This window comes from Corvus moneduloides, chromosome 1 (genome assembly GCF_009650955.1).
Source record: "Corvus moneduloides isolate bCorMon1 chromosome 1, bCorMon1.pri, whole genome shotgun sequence".
Classification (NCBI taxonomy): Eukaryota; Metazoa; Chordata; class Aves; order Passeriformes; family Corvidae; genus Corvus; species Corvus moneduloides.
Genome location: NC_045476.1, coordinates 34666622 through 34689139, shown reverse-complemented (window position 1 = coordinate 34689139; position 22518 = coordinate 34666622). Strand labels below are relative to the sequence as shown.

Below are 22518 nucleotides of genomic sequence, written 5' to 3'. Positions count from 1 at the left end.
CATTTCAGATTCTTTACAATTATTTTGAATGTTAGAACAGAATACCTAGCCTTTTCTTTCTGTTCAAAAGCCTTAGCAAGTTTTAGCAAATTATTTGACCATTTTTAGGAATGTTTTATTAAGCACTGCATTGCTCTTACTAAATCAATTTTTGCATAATTGTTTTGTCAAAATCCCAGCCCACTCATTTTATGCAAGAAAAACTTCTAAGACTTTCTCTTGTGTCAGTCTTGAAATTCCTGTTGAACATGGGCTGCAATTGACTGCATTATAAACACTCAGGATTAATTGAACTTAACGAATCTCTTTGGAACCCACAGGTTTTTTCTGAAGATGTTCCCTCTCCTGAGCATTTCCTGGCCCCATCTTCCAGGCTTAGAGAAAAAAGCAAACCAGGAGTGGAGTGGAAAGAGAGGGTAAGTAGAAGGGCACACAGAATATTGAGCAGTGAGTGTCAAAGTCAGGAATTTGTGAGGGGAAAGGCTTAGAAGAAGAGGTGCAAGAGTGCTAGGGCAGAAAACAAGACAGCTGGTGCACACAACATTAATAAAATTCACAAGCATTTCAAACATCCACATCAGTTTAGATGTTTTCACTGTTTTAAGATCAATATTACTTGCGGTCCTGGGCTGCTATGCCCAGTGATTAGATCATGTTCTTGTGATACTCCTGTACACAGCAATAGGATTATATGGATAAATGCTACTATGTGAAAACAAATATGAAAGAACTGGTCCTCAAGATCTGTTTTGTCTCAAACACTTCCGAATAAGTGTTTACAAAAGCAAATACAGCCATATGAAACTCCACCTCTGTCTCTTTACTTGAAAGATTATCAAATACTGACAGTGACAGTCACTATTACAATTACAGTCTTTCTTAACACCTAGAAATAAATATGTATGATTGGTCTTCATCTTCCAAAACTTACCTGAGGAATAAATCAGTAATGGCCTATTTATAAGATAGCTGCTGAAAAATTTCAATTTCAAAAGGAAATAACAGGAGAATGAAGCTCGCAAACAACGGAGAAGATCAACCTCTAGTGGTTGTAAAGGTAAAAACGAGAGGATAAACCCTATCTACAGTTCGTCTTATCCCACTGGTCCAATATTAAGGGAATTTCAGTGGCAAAGGGCAGAGCATGGGGGTTTTTTTACCTGGACATACCATCTGCAAATTTAACTCTGCTAAATAAAAGGATACTCAAATCTATGAAAACTATGTATTACAATGAAAGGAGAAGAAGAAGAATCTCCTTTCTGGTGGAGTGCTGTAAGACATGGATTTCCCTGTGCTGAAAGGTGTTTAATTATTAGCTGTCATTACTAAATGACAAGGCATTTTACTTTGGAATAAACCATTGTTACATATAGAAATATGGCAACTGACCTGAGGCTCTGCCACTTCTGTTTTGAGGCAAAGCAGCCTCAGCCAGTACATATCTGAATAGCTCAGCAAAAGAAAATCTTCCCAGAGTTGGGTTTTTTCCACAGTAACAAGTTATTTCACAAGTTTTGAAATAGTAGCTAGAGAAAGAGAGGGTTGTAGGAGTAGAAAGAGGGAAGGAGGATGGAAAACTACTAGTAGCTTTCAGTAGTACAGACAATCTGTCATCTATGCTGTTCTACCATTAAGCCAGCAATTAAGTCTTATCAATATAAAATTTAAAAGGGATCAGGTCTAAAATTTTAAAAGGATAAAATCTAGTTTGGCACATGTGCAGCATTGTTCTAAACATGTTCCTCTGCCCCTGCCAACGCCAACAAGAGAATCTAAATATAAGGATGAGTTGCCTTTATTATAGTTGAAAAGCTATCCCAAGGATAAAAACCTATGATCACTGCAGGGTATCATCTACCAGAGGAAATAACAGGAAGATGAGAACTAAACAGCTGAAGATGACCATTCACAATCTTTGTGATGAGTTTTTCAGCATTTTACACCAGTTCCAGATTTCAGTCTCAAATCACAAAACTTCGGCTTCCTGTTCAGGGCTTTCCCAGTCCTACAACTCATAACATTGTAAGACTTCAAATATTCAGGCCTTCCTTTATTTAGGAAGAAAAAGGATGATCATTCTCAGGTCTTCAACAAGAATAGCTAAGTAAATGCATCACATGGGGTCTGCTTCTGTCCACCTCCCTCTCATCCACTCTCATAGGGAAGTTTTATCTTCTCTAGCCAGGAAAACTGGTATCACTAATCCAGATGAGCAGCTGGAACAAGGGGGCTTCAGAGATCTGTCTGACATTAATAACTCCATAGAATTTAAGGACTGTTCATACTCCTGCAGGGTTTGGCATCCCAACCCCGTCCCAGTCTTGCTCTGTTTTAACTTTTTAGAGCCCAACTCAATCTACTCCTTAATTGACTATCACTCATCCACACCATGCAAATTACCTAGAATTGTGCACTGCCGTTTCATTGCATGACTTCACTCTCTTTATTTTCTGTCAGTAAATAATAAAGGGTGAATGGTCATCACAGAACAACCTAATTATTTATCTAGTGCCCTTCTATCAAAACAAATCTGAACTTTCTCTGAGTACACACACCATCACCAGTAAACCTGTGACTCAAATCTGCAGTCAAATAATTTATCATTAATAGTAGGCTATAATATATCAACAGTTGAAGTTAAATTGTCCTAGTAAACAACTATTTCACAGCTCAGAATAATAAGCAAAAGCCCTATCTTTAGGGAAAAAAAAATATTCTAACTATGGTTGAACTATTTAAGTCAGAAGCCCCCTCCTTATGGTAACAAAAAGAAAAGGAAAGAATTTTGCCTATAGATCGGTTAAGAGGTGGGGCTCGTCATGCTGACTATTATTACAATGGCCAACACTTCCTATTTCTAGATGCTGTTCCCAGTTTTTAATATCATGGACAGCACTTACTAGGTAAGTGAAATTTTCACACCAAGGCAAAGATTAATATTTGGTCCACTTGGCTAAACCTAGTCCATCCATTTCTGAAAATAAGCACAGGAAAAATGCAATTTGTGTCTGTCTTTAGAAAGTCGTAACAACTTTCAGTGCAAAAGTTGGAAATTACTGAGCAGGCTTCCTACCAATGGATGAACAAACAGGATGGGAGGAAGAGGTGGAGACTGGGGAAAAGCCAGAGGAGAAACACATCACAAGGAGGAAGTAAATTCAGGGAGAATGAATGAATGAATGAATGAATGAATGAATGAGGTAAGGAGGATGAGTGATCAGACATGCTGGAAGGAGACATATCCACCTGGATGTCAAAATGGAACAAAGATCCCAAGGGGAGTGGGAAATCAAAATCAAAGACTAGGGGAAGAAATTGAGCCAGAGGAGCTAAGGAGTTGGAAATCAAGGCATGATAGCACAGCACAGGCAACCTCCAAACCACCAAAGCTTAGTGAATAAACCCAGAAACAGCCTAAAGACAGAGTTAACAAAATACAGCAATGAGATGTGGTGTGTCTGCCTTGGCCAGCAGCCATGCACCCACCCAACTGCTCACCTACTCCCCTCCTCAACACAGCAAGGGCAGGAAAAGGATGGAAAAACTCGCTGGCCAAGATAAGGACAGGGAGATTGATCCATCACGGGCAAAACAGACTTGACTTCTGTAAAGTCAATTCAATTCACTGTCAATTCAAACAGATTTGAAAAGTGAAAACAACCATTAAAACAATACCTTTCCCCCATGTTTTTCCAAAGCTTAAACTTAATCCTTCACTTTCAAATCCTGGGGCAGAGGTGGGACACAGAGTATGTCATGAAAATGAGGGAGGGGAAAAAGAAGCTCCCAAGTGAGCATGATGGAATTACACACACCAGAACTCTTCTAAGTAGGTTGAGGAGGACAGCAGTTAGAGGTTGGAGTCATTTGAGTTTGCCCCTCTTGCAGGTAATGATTACAAGGTATTAATTACATTATTGCAAATTATTTTCCTGATAACTTCCTTTCAGCAGAGACAAGGGACTCCATCTGGGGAATATATCATGATATGAAGGGAGTTACTGTGGACAGTCAGTTCATGAACTATTCCAAGAGACAACAAGCAGCACCACAGAAGAACCTATGAGAAAACTGTTAGTTCTTATCTTCAAAGTGCTACTTGGATACTGTGCTGTACAACAAGGGATTTTTGAAGAAGATGATCAAAAGATAAAACAAAGTAGCTGATCATCTGTGATGTCAAGAAGAGAAAAAAATACAAGTCTGAAAGAAATCTCAGAAGCTCTTCTGGTCTATGTTTTGCCTAAGGCATGCTTTAGCTAACTTTCAACTGTTTTTGAAGTTTCTTTCCAAAACTTTTTGGACAAATCCTCCAAATTATCTGTTCTGGTGCTGCTTCTCCTAATATTAGAAAGTTTTTACAATGTCTAACAAATCAACTATGCAGTGATTTAAGTCATCCATCTCATGTCTTACTTCATGAGTAATGAAGTACTCATGTCTTACTACAGACTGCTCTAAGCAACCTTGGTTGGTGGTGGTTTTTATTTTTCCCATAGTTCTACTTTGTTTCCTGGACCCACCATTGTGAAATATACAAACCTTTTCATAAAGGATTGGCCTCCATCTTTGAAGTTGTAGTGAGTTTTGTCCCCATCATTCCAATTAAAAATTTCTCCCATAAATGAATTGCCATCACCGCCTTTTACGTTACAGATGGCTTTCTCCCTCTCAGCATTGGCGCACACACTTGAGATTTCCACAGCATTCAGGCTGATTGGCTAAAAAGGGGCAACCTTTTCAAGTAAACTCTTGTAAGATATCTCCCTCATCACTGCACGAGCCTCCCCCTCTGCGCACATCTTGCATTCAGTCAGTCAACAAGTCACTGCAGAGTTTATTGAAATTATATAGTGTTCTAGATGATGTCTAAGAAATGCAAAAAATGGCCTCAGCAGTTCATATGCTCTGAAAATATCTTTCCAGATAAGTCCTAGCTTAAGATTCAACTTTTTTGGGGTTTTTTTTTGTGGCTACATCACACACAATTTCTTTTCCCACAGACAGGACACTTGCCTGCAGATTAAATTCTTGCCGGGGTCCTAAATGAACACCACTGCTCTTTGTTTGTCTGCATAAAATTACATTATTTCTGTTTCTGCAATCCAAAAGGTCATCTAATTTGTGAATGACATGGTGATTTTCATCACTGCTTCCTCTATTTGTTTCATCAGAAGATTTTTTTCAGCATATGTTCACTTTCTCATGCCACCACCACTAATATCTTGAAAGTCAAGCCTAGGCCTGCCTTTTAAAGAATGTCCGACCATTCTCAATATCCCTTTTAATTGTCACCTTCTATGAGACAGTTCCTTACTGATTTCATATCTCCTCCATTAACTTACATTTTGTTTTGCTATACTAATAAATTCCAGTATAGCAAAGTGAAATCTTGAAATTACTCACTTTCCATGTTGGCTTTTTGCATTTATACAAACCATTTATATTTAACTGAAGAAAATAAAACCAAACCAACCAAACAAAAACCCTCAGAAGCTCTGTACACTGAAAACTTGAGGAAAAACTGTTCTAGGATGAGATTATTTGTTTTTTCCAACATGTTAACTTAAGTTTCTTAGAATTTGTTCAGAGCTGCCTGTAAACAAACGCTTTCACTACAACTTCTCAATGACAGTAGTGCTGTTTAAAGAATTACGATGAAAATATACAGAATAATGGGGGTTTTGGTAGTTATTTTCCACCTCAGTATGGGAATTAAGTTTACTCAAATGCAAGGGGGAGTATTCAGGCTATTTAATTTGCAATTGACTCAGAAAATAATAAATAATTCAATCTCACGACTATCTCATCTGAAAATCTCTTTACTTGGTCATCACAACCATCTGGTGAGGCCCTGTTGTTGCTTTAGCTGAATGTAGGTTTCTAACTATGCAGTTTTACAAATTACATTGTAAGCTTCTGAAACCATGTCTGGACTTTGTCTATTTTTGACATTATATTTGTAGTGGGGCAAGGCTTTTTGATGTGGCTGAGAAAAATAAACAGAATTCTTGCATTTCCCATACAGAAAGAGAACAAGCAGTCCAGGAACAACTTCATAGCTAGACATGGATTTACTCTCTCCCTTGAAATGAATATTTAATCAGCTCGAGAAATTGCCTTCCTAACCATTAGCACCAGTGGAATGAAGACAGCATTCAAAGTCAGACTCTTGTTTGGTAGGTTTCTTGTGCCACACAGCCAAAGCAGAGAGGAGACAAACCTCACACTATTTAGATCATGATCAGTTAGTTTGCTAATGCAACCCTCAACTTGCAGTTGATGAAAGCATTGAAGACACTTTATTGAAAAGAAGCAGATGGGGTGAAGACAGCCAGGAGTCAGAACACTGCCCATGTGCAAGGCTGGGGATAACCAGTCAGATTTCACAAAAGGTCCTGCTTCCTTCCCCAGGAAGGTAGGAAGGTAATTACCTTCCTTCCTGTGAGGAAGGTAATACTCCACTTCAGCTGCTAAAAAAGTACATGCAGTGTCACCTGGACTCTTAGCTCAAAGTAAAGCTTTCGTACAAGAGTAGAATAACTCCTCACAGCTCACTGTTGACATTTTTATCGTTTGTACTTTGCCTCATCATATTGCTGATAGGATAACCTGCCTTCCCATTAGGGTTCTTGCTATGGTGCTTCTTTCACAGCTTACTTTCACATATTGCTTCTTATCTCCCACTATGCTTCCCTACCTTTTCCTCACTGCTTTAATCCCGGTTCCCATTCCCTCCTAAACTTTGCTCCCCATTACCTTTTGAAAGGCTATCATAATCAAGCAGTAAACAGTGCTGCAGTTACCCTTGACAACTGCCAGAGTGTTTTTAGTAGGCTTCCCAACGAACAGCTCAAATGGAAGTAATGAAGCTGAGGGATGAGTCAACCAAAAAAAAAACCCCAAAAAACCAAAAAAACCACCACACTGAGCTTCAAAAGCTTCTTCAAAGCACTAGTTTTGCTATCATGCTCACAACCCCAAAATACCAAGTTCCTCCCTTCCTGTCTATTTACTTAATGACTCCTTCTTACAGATACAACAGCACTGTATCAGTGCAGTAATTTTTTCCTCACTCATCAGTAATGAAAACAACTATCAGAACATAGAAAGCCTCTACCCAGTTCCCTTGTGGGTTTGGGAGCATCAAGCCCTATGCCACAGAGCTGGGCAGAGCACTCAGACTGCACCGCAAGCTCCAGCTTGCACCAAGAGTGCTGAAAACCTCTCTGCTGTAACTGTGGCTACTGTACAATATTCAATGGATATTTGCTAAGCCAACAGGACAGTAATGAATCACAGGAGATATGAAGTATACTATTTTACCTGAGGAGAAAGAAAACTGCATACTAACCTAGAGTAAGCAATAAATCAAGATATTAATTCAGTGTACATGTGCACACTCTGTTTCCAAAGGGGGGAAAATACACATTATTAGTTAATTTAAATGTGTGCAACAGTTTAGCCAAATTGTTCTCTGTTCCCCAACACGGTTCTAGGCAAGACCAGAACTCCAATTCATCTGATGAAGTCAGGGTAGAAGAGATTCTGCATCCCCTATGCAGAGATTGAAGGACTTTAATCAAGCAAAAGACAAGGCCCTATAAGTGAATACCACAGAGTAGTACCCCAGATTTATTGTGCTCATCAGTCCACATTACTGCTAACAAACTACAGTGGCTTTAGAGGGCTCTCGCAGATCCATTAGGCAATGCCTGCTCATCCAAGATATCATTAAAGGTTCGATTCTAATGATGGCATGTCGTGCAAAACTACATGCTTATATTTCAGGTAGTTATTTCTTCCAGCTGGAATAATAGTTTATGTTGGAAAAGACCTGTAAAATCATTGAATCCAACTGTGCCATGATCACCACTACTCCATGTCCCTAAGTGCCACACCTACATGTCTTTTAAACACCTCCAGGGTCCATGATGCAACCACTTCCCTGGGCAGGCTGTTCCAATGCTTGACAACCCTTTCCATGAAGAAATTTTATGTAATATCCAATCTAAAACTCTCTTGTCCTGTCGCTTGTTACTTGGAAGAAGAGACTGACCCTGACATGGCTACAACCTCCTTCCAGGTAGCTGTAGAGAGCAATGAGAGTCTGCTTTTCTCCAGGCTAAACAACCCCAGCTCCCACAGCCGCTCCTCATCAGACCTGTGCTCCAGACTCTTCACCTGCTTCATTGCCCTTCTCTGGACAATGAACTCCAGCACCTCAATGTCTTTCTTACTGAACACAGAATTCAAGGTGTGGCCTCATCAGTGCCGAATACAGGCGAAAAATCCCTGCCCTGGTCCTGCTGGCCACACTATTGCTGATCCAGGCCAGGATGCCATTGTCCTTCTTGGCCATCTGGGCACATGCTGGCTCGTATTCAGCTAGCTGTTGACCAACAACCCAGTTCTTTTCCTCTGAGAAGCTTTCCAGACACACTTCCCCAAGTCTGGAGCATTGCATGGGGTTGCAGGACCCAGCACTGTACCTTATTTAACCTCATACAGTTGGCCTCAATTATCTTCCACATACTCCAGGAATCTCTTAGACTGTTTCCTCTCTGCTGTATCATATTTCCTGCTGACAGCTGGTAAGTTCAAAGTGCCCCGTGAGAACAAGGTTTAGAGATCTTGAGACTTCTCCCAGATGCTTATGGAATGTTTCGCCTGCTTCTTCGTTGTGGTTGGGCAGCCTGTAGCAAACTCCCACCTTGACATCTGCATCATTGACCTTCCTCCTGGTCCTTACCCATAAATGCTCAGTCCTATTGTCACCATCACAAAGCTCTGGGCAGTCAAAACACTCCCTAACATACAGGGCTACTCCACTACCTCTCCATCCTTTGCCTTGTAAAGAGTTTATAGCACCCATTGCAGCACCCTGGCTTCTGCTAAAGCTGTCACTTGGAGTTAGCAGGATTTCTGGGGAAGGGGAGGAAAGTTACTCCCTTTCAGGAAATAAAAGACCAAGTAAGAGAAGTGACTGATGAAAAGATGTGCTATAGTGGATGCCCTCACCCACTTTGAGAGGAGCATCACACAAAAATACTCACAATAAATCCAAGTTTTTTATAGTCTCGAGTGTACATAGATTTGCGTTTCTCCATACTGCCACTGCTGTTGTTAGGTTCAGATTCGGCATCAAAAGCAATTCTTCGGAGTTCAAATATGATATCCCGCTGAGCCTATGTTAAAACAAGGTTAAAAAAAATGGGTTAAAATAACTTATCTCTCACTTAATTAAACAATACCACAAAAGGTGTTCCAAAACACCTTTTCATTATTCCCCGCCACTGCCTAAACTTTTTGTGTCTAAATTCCCTACTTCATTCTTGGAGAGACAGTCAGCAAGAATGACCTCATGGTTCCCACTTTCAAAAGTCCTCACATTCATGAGATTCACATGCAGGTGCTTAAGTGTTGACTTCCAGAAGCGGGACCCACATTAGCAAGGCCTCTGACAACACAATTTTAACCACAGAAGCAAAGAGCACACACATTTCAAATTAAGCTGGTAATTAAGCATCTTGCTGGATGAACTGAAAATGACTCAGCACTCTGCATTAATTTTGGTAACTATCCATTACTGCTACCGCAGAAATAGGCAAGAGAGGAATTACTGCAGCTGGAAATATCTCAAGACAGTGATAACCACCCTACCATCAATACTAACAACACTGTGTTAGTCACTCTCTATGGAGACATTCACTAATTGACTGCATGTACATTCCCAAGGGTCAAACTTTCCCATCTCAGACTTACGAAGCATAAAATCCTACAGCATGGTGTTACTTATGTTTACAACTATCTCACTCTCCCACCTTCTCTTCTCCAAATGATCAGGAAGTCTTAAGATAACTTCAGGCTAAAAATGAAATTAGGTTCCTCCTTGTACAGGGCCTAAAAGAAGGCCATAAAAATTAAAGAAACAAAACCCATCATCCCCATGGCTCATCACCCCTATATTTAAACCTCTTGGATATCTTAGGGGAATGGCACTTTTTTTACAATGAACAATACCAAAGTTGATGTCTGCACACAGTGAGCAATAAACAAATGAAGTACTTTATAGGTTCCCAGTAACAAAACCAGGGTTTATTGGTACACAATTTAACTTCAACTCTAGCATGCCAGATGGTTTTCGTGCACACATTCAGTTTAGCTCTACAGAAGTACTTTTAGGAAGGACCATACATCTCTATTGCTTCTGAAAAGGACACAAAGGAAACAAATGCTGGACAGCTGCTCAGAGTTTCTGCTCAAGAAGACAGGAAATTCAGTTCATGGAACTACATGCTAAGGAGAACTGCCTGGCCATTTTGTTGTACTTGTGCACAGGGAATGAAATAAGTAAGAAGTGCATCTTCTTACAACCAAAAAAATAGCCCAATTTCACAGAGAGGGAAAATTAATGACTTATGTATATGTTCCTAGCAAGTGTTTTTTTCCTCCATGAAGAGCTGTAGGTACATCAGTGAGGAGTTGTCTTCTTCCTGCTAAGACCAGATCAAGCCAGATGCTTACTTGATCTTGTGGATCCATTTTTGTCATCATTCTGTCTTCCAGAAGATTAAAGGTAAGTACTTGCAGGACATACAGCTGGTGAGCCATTTCATTATTGATGGCCCTCTGTGCCCTGATAACATGCTGCAAAGAAAGAGAGACAGACTTTGGTGAATCAGAAAACTACAGTGGGTGCAGTCAGGTGTTTCCATGTTTATAAGTATGTCCTTGCTATGCAATAGTGTATCTATACTCCAGAAACAACAAAAAAACCCAAAACAGCCAAAAAACCCCAAACACAAACTCAACCCCACCCGCAAACATCAAACCAGGACTAGCACTACTGATTCAGATACTGTATGAATAACTTCAGGAGACAGGACTTTACACTAGATAGGGTCTATGCATATGCTCAGAAGTAGTATTAAAAAAAAAAAAACAACAGTGCTGAGTAGTCACTTCAAAGAAAAATTAATTCCATCCCAAGAGCATTAGAGCTCTGTATTTTATTTATTTTTTTCCAAGAGATTATATTAAGAAAATATTTAAGAGAGTAGCTGTCTGAGCAGAAAAGTATTAAGGCTGCAAACACAGCCAGAGAATTCAGTGATTTAACAGGGCTCAACAGGGAGTCAGCATCACACCACAATCCTGCCTCTACTAGGCAACTCCATTCTGTGTGAGGAAGATTGCTTAGAAATAATACATTAGTACACGATGCCCTATATGCACAGAATTGTCCCATTCGGAAAGCAAACACAAAACTGATGGGCAATTTAAAAATTCCTGGTGTGCCAAAAACACCAAATAGTTTTACATGGGAAACAGACCCAGGCCTCCAAACACAGCAAAGTACATAAGGAAAGAGTCATCATGTAGGAGATGGATACATCAACTGATGTTGTACACTTCCAGAGAATAAAAGAATCTGTTTGCCAAAAGGCACTGGAGCATTTTATGACAATAAATAAACACCTAAGAATATTATCCATGTGGTTATTCCAAACTTCTTATGAACTCAAGAAGTGTAAAAACATGTCTTGTGAAATAAATTCTGGGGGTTTTGTATGCATCACTGAAATTATGATAGTAAATGAGAAAATGCAAGGAGTTTTTTGTTTGGTTTGTTTTACACTCATTACAGAGAATCAATATTTTCCTTTGCTCCCTTGAAGATGTAATCTACTCTAAGGTCAAAGGCAAAATCCCTGATTTTCCATGGTAGCAGATGAAGGTCTTCCATACTATATTCATTTACTTTAACTATTTCATTAGCTGTAGTTCATGCTTCTTTTGTGCAAGTCGTGACAAATTGTGTCAATCAAGACGGAATAATCAACAGAACCAAAAACCACAGAGGTATTCAATACTCTTTTCCAGAAGAAACCACAATCTATTTGACTGGGAAAATAACCCTTCAGAAAAGCAGTTTTGAACTCATTCAACCACCATTCAAACTTTATCTTCTACATTACAAGGCTTCAAAACATATCAAAATACAAAGGCAATTAAAATATATTAAGATATATTTTAAGACCTGTGAACGCAAAAAATGGAGTCACCTTTTCTCTCTTCTACTCAACAGTAACTTTTAAAACCATATACTTACAGTTAAGATGATGGAACGAAGCTGCTTTTGTGCCAAAATATTTGCCATTTCCTGATTAAGTAAAAAAAAAAAGAAAGGAAAAAAAATTAAAAATAGCACAAAGCAGGTATTTTAGTGTCATACCTAGAAAAACACACTGCCTTAAAAGGTCTTACATTTCTGCATTGTTACTTAGAAATGAAAGGAAGCAGCATATCAGCATTATGACTGTATGCATTATTTGGGGGATCACAAAGTCAGGAAGAGAGACAAAGAAAGTTAAAAGTATGTCACAAGCTGAGGCCTTTGGTGATCCAAAACCGGCAGTAAAAGACTTCAGAAGACACCTCAGTAGGTTCAAGAGAGTATTTACACACTTGTTCAAGCACAGCCTTCCCCCACAAACAATACAGAAGGAAGCATGGACTGGTAGCCAGCCAGGACTTTAAAACAAGATGCCAAATTTAACGCTTATTTACTTAAATATTTCAGCTGTTTTAAAATCAAGTGCTCTAACTTTCATTCAATAAATCAGCCTACAACTCAATACTGTTTCATTATAAGAAATGATAATTCTCCCCTTTGCTATTTTAGTAGCAATGTCGACATTGGTCCACTCTTTTGCTTTAAATTAACTTGTCTTTCTAGATCTGTCTGAAATCACTATCGAGGTGAATAGGCTTCTACTTTAATGCTTAAGCAGCTGATCCCAACTGTCCGTGCTGCAAACTGTCCTACAATACATAGGAGGGGATATTTTACACTTACCAAGCAAAAGAGCCTGATCTTAACCATACGTACAACAGCATGCCCTATTTTTAAGTTCCATGAGCCTTTCCATCAGTATAGAAAGGTGTGTATATGTGTATGTGTGAGGAGTTATGCTTGCATATGCAGTGCATTCCTGCTGAACTTCGTGAGAGATGAAGACTGATGTAGAATACATACTAGTTACTTTTATAGATTAAAAATTCCCCTAGAAAACAGAAAAACGGAGACTGTTACATTAAACATACAAAGAATGGATGGCTAAAGCATATCTGCAGAAACAGGGTGAATAAAGCAAGTGTTAGGTGAGAACTTGCTTGGAAAAAGAAAAGAATTCTAATTGTGAGATGAGAGGCAGTCAGAGACGTTGAACTGTTTTCTTTGTACCAGGCAAAGTACTGTGCTGCAACAGAACATGAGAGTGATAAAGAAGGAACAAGGGACCAAGGACAAGAGAACCTCAGCTTTAGGTTTTAAGCCTTTTCTGGCTGCGCAGGTTTCAATTGCTCGTAACAGAGAAGGAGCAAAGGAATGGATGATATAGATGGCTCCATCTCTTTCAGAAATACGCAGCTGAGCTGCAGGGGGAGTGCCAGGCACATGATATACTTCAATGTGACTTGGAACAGACTGGCTGGATTTTTGTCAAACTATGTACTCACTGCCAAAAGATTAACAGGTACAGAATATAAGATGTTATTTTTGCATTCAATGCAAAGAAAAGAGGAGAAAGGAAATTATTCTATTTACTTTCTGAGAGGACTATCAAATTGTTATTTCTTTCTTATAGCTATCATTTAAAAAGCTGTTATCTAGATAGTGGGGTTTTTTTTGCCACTGGACTAAAATTGATTGAAGCAACCAGCATTCAAAAACCAATTATTTCATCAAAATCAACTTTGTCTCCAAAAAGGCTATATAGTCATTAGCACTAATAAGAAGACTAGAACTAGCACTAATACGAAGCACTAATAAAAAATGACTTTTACTCTTCTAGTAAAAGTATAGTACTAACTGATGAGAATTATCTGACCCAATTTGCCATCTCTTTTCCCATAGCAACGTCTCTGCAAAAAATGCAGACAAATGCCAAAGAAGTGTTTCAAACATTCACAGTATCATTTCAATGCTCAAACTCTCAGCTCTTTCCCAACAGACCTTTCTATTTTCTTTTTTTATTAATAGCCTAGGTTTCTCTAGATGATTTGGTCCTTGACAGGGGCAGAAGAAGCAAAGAATCCAGGGAGTCCTCATTAAAAAGAAAAATCTTGGACTTCTTGGGTTTTGCATTTCAGAAACAGAGAGAGGAAAAAAAATAAGAGGGGAAAGAATTCAGACAGCAGTGCCAATTTAAATTGCTTCCTTAATTGCAGTGCAGTCATCCACATCATGCCTGTAAGTCAGCAGCAGAGAGAGGGCCAAAGTTCCCGGAGTCATATAAGTTTTGGTGCATCTTCTCATTTCTAACCATATTAGAAGTGAATGCTGAACATTAACTTTTGAGTGCCCATCACCAGATAATTGCATGAGACTGCATCACCTCCCTTCATTTTCTGAGAAAGACAGAGTTCAGTAAGTGCCATCTGTTAATGCTGTTTGGAAGGCAATGGACACCTACCTTCTTTATTGTATGGTTTACTAATTAGCCACAAGACTGATATAAAGAGAAACTGAACAGATTCTGACTGCATATTCTGGGTCATTAAAGGCTGAGGAAAATTTTCTGCAAGTGTCAGAGCTATTAGCCTTCAAACCAAAGCAGATCATTATCTCCTGATGATCGTAAACTCCATGACTAACAATTTTGTGTCACAGCAGCAGGTACTACAGGTGAAGTCTGCCTGGCTTACTGCCAGCCTCACTAGGTGGTTACACTGTTGGCAAGATACTGTTTTGCTTGCTGGCAATACACTGTACTACTGTCATTCAAGGAACACATGCCCACTAATGCTAAAGTCTTATCTACATCTGACATTGTTCCTCCACTTCAAATATGACAAAAAATACTTTTCACAGAAACATAGTCGCAACTATTCACAAATGTAAAAAGCAAAATCTTTGAGTTTCTTACAAGGATCCATCATAGACTTATGCCAAAATTGAAAGCTCTTACTCCAATTTTTGTTTATTAAGTGCCGTCTTGCCTTAATTACAGAAGACTGTATTGGAGGAAGAAGGAAAAAAGAGGGGGGTGAGAGGTGGAAGAGCCTTTTTTTTCCCTAATTAAACCATGGTTACACTTTTCCCTGTTTGCAATGTTAAAAATATTTTTAAGCACAAGAAACAAAACCCAAAAAAACCAACCAAGTCTCCCATAAACCCTCATTAGGGCTTTGATGTTTGTTTAAACAGTCTCCAGCATTTAAAAATGTAAATAAATCTAAGGAAAGTCCTTGTCAGAACTGATCAGCAACTCTCAGTGAACTTGTTCTGGACAGTAACATTATGTCACCACAAGAATTATCATCACTGCTCCTGGTGACAGAAATGTTAAATAAATAAATGACTAAATCTGTTTTGACGCAGGCTAATAAACATGGATAAAACTTCACTATTTCATAACACTTCACATTCCATCCCCATTTAACATCAAGTAGCAAGCTTGAAATATTTCCTGATATCTGGCACTAAAATTAACTTAAAATAGCACACTATAAAAGTCATGAAATGCTTACATAGCAAGATATTTTTGTTTTCAAAAGGAACATACTTTTTAATAAAAAACCTGGGGGGAAAACATTCTACCAAAAAATAGCCTGGTTTTACAAGCTGTGCTGGCAAAGAGTTCAGTACAATAAATACTACAGGCAGCCACAGTCAATATGGTTCATATGAGGTCACAGGGAACTACAAAAGCATGGAAGAATGCTTAATCCCTCCTAATACTGGTGCAAGATGGAGGTAGCTCCATTAAAATAAATTATATCCCAGCATGAAACAAAAGAACAAGTTTCAGTTTGAATTAACTGCAGGAAAAGTATGACTGGGACAACTGCAGGTATGAATATGAAACACTCTTTCTCCTACAAATGCACAGGTATGCAAACCCCAACAACCTTACCTGCCTCTTGTCATCCGGTGCTTTAAGGAAGAGCGCATTTATTACCGCAATGGTATACGTCTGGATTTCTTGGTCTGTCCTGTTTGGAACAATGTTGTAAACATGAGTGGAGAACATAAATGCATGTGAGCTGTAGAAACTGATCTTCCAGCTGCATTTCTGCAGGTAGACGTGGAAGAGCTGTTTGCACTTCATGTTAACCATTTAAGTTAGGTAACCAAGGTTGGTCATGACCAGGCTGTCCTTGTTACTGAGAGAGAAATGATGTCCCAAAGGGAGACTCAGCATTCAAAAAAGGTGGAATGAACTGCCCCTTGAACTGCCACTGACCCTCCACTGATCATTGCAAGAGTCTGACAATCAGTTTCTGTCAGATGCACAACAGCTGGAGATAGGAAGAGCAATCTTCCCTAAGGGTTTCTGGAAATGAACCTGCTGGTATTAAAGCTTTTCAGGTGCATTGACAATGTCCCAGGTAGGAGACAAACATAACTCTGCACAGTACATTACTCTATGCTACAAGAGCCAGTTTCCATCCATTTACGCACTTCACATTACTATTTAAGAAACAGCCCTCCCTTTTTCAAATATACATTCAGCTAAAGTTGAGCAATTTTTGTCTTACAAACCTCCCAGAGTGTGGCAAGCAAAAAAACCCCACCTGTATGCTAATGGCACTAAGAATTGCATTACTACAGGGTGCTCCTCTCTTCATTCCCCACTGTGAACGACACAGGTAACTTATGGAAAAACAAACAAACAAACCCAAAACAAAACAAAACCAAAAAAACCAAAAAAATTCCTAATGACCAGGCAACTCCAGAAAGTGTTACTAGTTATCCAGTCACTTGTATACAGGAATCATAAAGGAGGCTCAGGAAGTGTCTTTATATCACTCTTTTTTTTCCCAAATGTTGTGCTGTTTTGGGGGGGGGGGGGAATCCACCATATCAAGTGGCAGTCAAAGACACTCACCCCTGCAGATGTGGGATTAGCTGCCCAATTGTAATCTCCTGTGCTACCTTCTGGTACAGGTCGTGGCTATTGAGCACCATCGATTCCAGGATTGCCAGCGACCGTTGCAAGATAGAGACGTCCGAGGCAAATTTGTTCACGTAGCTTGCTATCTACAAACACAATCATTCAGAGAATTTACATCTTGTCGTGAAAGCAGGGAAAGGTAAGAAAGAAAACTGTGGATGTGGTTCAGAAAGGCACTAGGATACAAAGCAGTCTTGTCCACATACCAGTTATCAGTGAATACCTGAAAATGATCAACCAGGCAATGCATATACCATCAAAGGACACAGTGGCACAGGTTCTACAGCTGGCACAAGTCACCATAGGTTTACATCAGTGTTCACATGACTGAAATGTATGCCTCATCATTACATTACAAACATGACATATCAACATAAAAAAAAATTGAACAATTATATTTTTTGTGTAGAAAACTTTGGAAAAAACAAGGAAACTAGTTCTCATTCTCTCCATCAAAAATTTGTGCAGCCAGTTTTCTGGCTTAAGGTAAATGTTTCAAAAGAGAAACTTACATTCTAGCTTTCTGGCAAAACACATTCTAGAAAAACATGCCTTTTTTTCCTGCTTGCTGTTACCAATAATGCTGAAAGTTCTTTCCAGGTTACCGATTAAAACTCTTGTCAATGATCAGAACAACTGGTTCCATAACTCTGTCTCGAGTCCAGCTTTTCATTAATAACCTTCCCTTTTACTGCAAGCTGCCACCAGCAAATGGCACATTAATTAAAACCAAGTTTGACCTCTGCTATTTTGCAGTGTGGCAATGACAAGCTGCACACTCATCTGCAGAGTCAACACAGCTGTGCAGTAAGATGTGGTAACACGCATTCTTCTGCATACTGCCCAGCCCACGTACCCAGCTTCCCTGGAAGAAACCTGCCTTCTGCTGATGCAGGAAGCAATAACTGCACAGGTTTTCTTCAAATACACCAATACCAGCACAGTCAAAATGAAAGGCACCCAAGAAAGCACAGACAAAAGAAACGCGTGACCACAGTTACTTGCTCTGTACAGCCAAGTAACAGACTACAGTGGCCCTGTCCCAAGTTTGATATGTTCCTTCAGGAAAAGTTCACATGTTTCTGCAGTACTCGTGCTTCAAGCCACTACTGTAGTTAAACTGTTTCCAATTCTTGGATGCCTGCTTAGACCTAAGAATTGTTTTCCTTTAGGAGGAAGAAAGGCATGCCCTATGCTTGGAAAAGCTGTCCAGGTGCCTGTAAAAGTCACATTAAAACGTTCACGCATGAGCAATGGTATTGTTTTGCACTCATGACATTATAAATAGTACTGAAGGAGCAAAACACCCAACATTGGCTGGAGACAAGAAAGAAAGAGGGACAGATTTTTCTTTTTCTAATCTATTGCAGGGCTGCTGTTTGCTGTACTACTTGGTTTGCATTACCACAGCAGGAAAACCCTACACCAAATGAAACTCAATTCAGAGAATATACATTGACTTTATTTCCTGTAAAGAACCAAGCCACGAACACATAGAAAACAGGAGGAGAGAAGCAACTTGATTAGCCTTTTTCTGTTCTGGACTTTGAGTATCTGCTCCAAGCAAGTCCTGAGCCCAAATAATATTTACAATAGTGTATGAAGCACAATGTGCTCTTTAGAGCAACAAGCTGCATGTCAGAAGCACTGTACTACTCCTCCTCTCTCAATGGTAATCCAGATGTGTTTTGATGCATTGCAGCTAGAGCTGCCAGATCTCCACAAGGCCCATGACAGGGTCAGGGTATGCACAGAGCAACTCTGCACTGCTCACACATTAAACCAAGTGCCCCCTGGATGCCTCAGGGGGCACTTGGTATCCAGGGGTTGGTTGTGCACCAGGAAAACAAGACTGTGTCCCAATTTGCTAGATTTCTGTCACCTCTTTAGGAGCCCTGGCATTTATGGATTATTCTTGGTGCAGCAGCTCCTTGAAGTGAAGCAGTTAATGCTTCACTGGGATATAATATTCATATCAATGACCTGCAGAAATATAACAGTATAGATAACTGGAACCTCAGTCTAGGAAAGGCTGCCTTAGCCTCATTTATTCTCCTGACCTTGGACCATAACATCTTTTAACCACAAACACAAACACAAGGTCTAAAGCTGTCTTGTGTGTATAAAAAGACATATCACACTGAACATAGATGCAACACATCTGCTGGGTAACTTGCATGTCAATCTATGTATATTCATAACCACCTTGCCGAGGCATGAATTCTGGCCAGAAGTAATAGGCTTGTCTACCTTTCAAAAATAAGTCATGCAAGTTCCAGAGAGAACAAAATTGCATTAAAAAGAAATTCTATTCCCACACTTGAAGTTTTGGATGTGGGAGAAAAAGAGGTCCTTCTTGAGAAGAGACAGGAATAAAAAGGAGTTCAAATTTGTGTTATTTGCTGTTTTCTGCTTATTAAGCACCAAACACAGAGAGGCCTTTTGACATCCAAAAATAATCCTGCATTCATTTATAAAAAATTCTGACGATTAAAATAATGTAAGCTCAGCAAAAACACTACATCTTTTCCAGAAAGAAGCAACTTGATTGTTTTGCGCTTTCACATGAAAATCTGTCACATGGGTGTGTCTCACTAAGGATAAAATTATGTCTTCAGCAAAATACCTGTAACCTTAAAATCTGCATAGTCCTCTTGGGACGTATATAGTCACATGCAAAAGAAGAGTCTGGCTGCTTAACTTCCTATCAATTTCAAGGTGAATTAGGAATCAGACTGTGAATTTACACATTCATGCTGTTTTGGAATAGGAGGAAAACATGTAAACTGAGGGTGGATAAAAAACCTATAGCAAACTAAACTATATCATCTGAGTTCTCTTCCTGGTTCAGCATCACTGAAGGCACAAGAGAGAATTTGAAAGTTAAAAAAAAGTTGTTATTAGATAATAATAATAATACTGCACCAGGAAAAAAAACCCATATGGAAAAAAACCCCATATGGAAAAAACAGTGAAAGAAACAGATCTGATTTCCATTATGTATGTTCATTAGTTATTTGCCTACACTATTCTGTTGTCAGAAATGTACAGGAAAATCTGTCGAAGTTGTGTTATCTGTTAAATCTAATGCATATTAAAATTTTAAAGGGTGCATATCATTTTCAAGTAAGGAACTAGAGCTGCACTTGACTACAGAAAAAACAACTGACAGTTGTGACACACAGAAATACTTTCCTGGCTGCCACCCTGTTTTCCTGCAGAATACATTATAGATGCAGAGTAAACAATTTGTCAACATTAAGGCTCTGCATCACACACTTATGAAACAGCAATTATATAAATAATTTTTAAAGGGTTTTTTTAACTATCTCAACCAATACTTCTCCTCTTGTAGGAACTAAAGATGGAAGTACCAAATTTGTGTAGTGCATTTTTGTTATGGATTAGGAATGGTATTTCCCAGTGTAGTGTTCCCACTGACACGCCCCAAACTATGTGTTACTCGCTCACTCCCTCCTACTCCCTGTGGCAGGTGGAGAGGAGAATTGGAGGCACTAAAGGTAAGCATCATGGGTTGAGATAAGAACAATATACTGGAAACAGCAATGAAATAAGAAAAGGAACAGTAACAGCAACAACATCGATAACAGAGGGGTGAGCAATTCACACAAGAATGTTTACGACCTGGAAACCGGGAATACCTGAACCACTGCCACGCTACCCCAACCCAGAAGGGACCCCTGACCCTGTCCCCAGAAAATGATGTGAGGTGGTATAGAATAACATCTGGATCCTAGCCATGCCCACTGCTGGATACTGCAAAAATTAACCCTGTCCTGGCCAGAACGAGGACAATTTTGATAACCAATAATCGCTACTTTTTCTAAGAACTTGGAATCCAAGTCCTTTAGGCAACTATGGAATCTGGAAATGAACTTTATATCATCATAAGCAAGAAAAAGGTCTTAAGAGAATTTTTCACATCGTAAGGAAGTTTTTCCAAAGGATGCTCTTTTCCCTTAAAATAAGGAACAAAGGTGTCCTTGAAAGCATCAGTCTTATTTGCTGCAGTTAGAATAGCAGTCTTTATGTACCCAAAGGATGGCAGAGAGTCTGCATCCAACACCAGCAGTTATTCATTAGAAGCAGTCAGGGGTTCCCCTTGAGGTCTCCTCCAGCTTCTACATTTTTAAGTTAAAAAACTACTCAAGAAAAAATTTGGACTGATTCAACCCCATTCCAGTTTAGCTTTCATTTAACATGAAAGACAGCTTCAAAAGGCAGAAGCACTTGATTGGAAGCTCCCCCCTCAGCAGAAACTTATCAGCTCCCTTATCCATCCTGTCAGTCACTTGAGCAAGCCCATCAAGGACCTCAAGTGTCCTGCCAAAAGCCAAGGTCAGAGAAGAAAGTGAAAATGAAATTGTAGATTGCCGCCACAGAGATGAGACATGGTCCAAAGGTGCTCTGCTAGGTTTGCCCCTTGCCCACACTGCACCACTGAGAGCTGTGCCTTTCTAGGTCCCAACTGCATGCAGGTCAGGACACTCCTGGGCCTCTTTCTTCAATCTCTGTCATTCTCTGTCCTTCTGTTTGTCTTCTAACTGTCCTATCATTCTCCTTGGTCCCTTTCTTGCTCAACAGGTTCACTTTCAGTTTTATTTTCCAGTTTGGTTTTCATAGGTTCTTTGTGAGAATGCTTTTATTTTGTGTCTTTTGGTGGTTTTTTTTTTTTTAAATTGGGTCATTATCCAGGGAAACCTATGGAAGTGCCAGACAGAAGAGACGAACCATTAACAAGGGGAACACAACATTTTCTTCTGTTGTTACAATACAATCCACAGGGAAAAAGATGTTAATAAGGTTGGCCAAAGACATTAATTTTGAGCCATTAACAAAGTAGATACTTTAAACCAACGTTAGCAAGTTTCTTCATATGTTCCATAGCAGGCTCCCTTAGAAAGTAAGGCATTCTGGACTTGACTTTCTATCTCCTGCAGTCAGTTAAAAGCAGTTGTAGAATTTCTTTTGTCATGAAAAGATAACAATAATCATCATCACAACTATCTAGACTGCAAGATTCAGCAAAAATTTAAAAACCAGACCAAAACCCATATGAGTTACAGTATTTTTTTTTTATTATTAAGAATGCACCCAGCATTTTTAATGACCGAAACTGAGCTTTAGAAGCTAATGTATCTAATGCTGTTTTCACAGTTGATCCTTCTTTCACTTTTGGCAACAAAAGTAAACTTCTACTTTCCTTCAGTGGCAGCAATTTTCTAACTAAATTTAAAGTCCTTGCTCTGACATACTCTACTAAAATGAAGGTATTTTTGTCACAGGTTATATTAATTTCATTACTGCTTCTGATAGTAATTTAGTGAAGTAACTGATATCTTTTGAACCTGTACAAATGCACTTTAAATTATGATAAGCTCAATCTGGTTTGAAGTCTTTGTAAAGAAGAATTATGTGGTTTTGGGGTTTTTCTTCCCCAGTAAATGAAAAGTGTTAAATCAGTAATAAAAACTTCTTTCTGAAGTCTGCTAAATCTCTGTACCTAAAGAATACTGCCATGTTTCTGCTG

At 39.2% G+C, this 22518-nt stretch overlaps 1 protein-coding gene across 4 annotated transcripts in view; it reads right to left on the bottom strand.

Moving 5' to 3' along the window:
* The window catches only part of ELMO1 (engulfment and cell motility 1), a 305632-nt gene that overhangs the window by 176325 nt on the left and 106789 nt on the right, over positions 1-22518 (bottom strand). For all 4 annotated transcript variants that reach the window (XM_032105001.1, XM_032104994.1, XM_032105017.1 and 1 more), the window contains 5 exons: positions 16902-17053; positions 15927-16005; positions 12119-12169; positions 10531-10653; positions 9060-9191 (listed from right to left, as the gene is read on the bottom strand). In XM_032105001.1, the coding sequence (XP_031960892.1) occupies positions 9060-9191; positions 10531-10653; positions 12119-12169; positions 15927-16005; positions 16902-17053 (537 nt within the window). The remainder of the gene's footprint in view (positions 1-9059; positions 9192-10530; positions 10654-12118; positions 12170-15926; positions 16006-16901; positions 17054-22518) is intronic.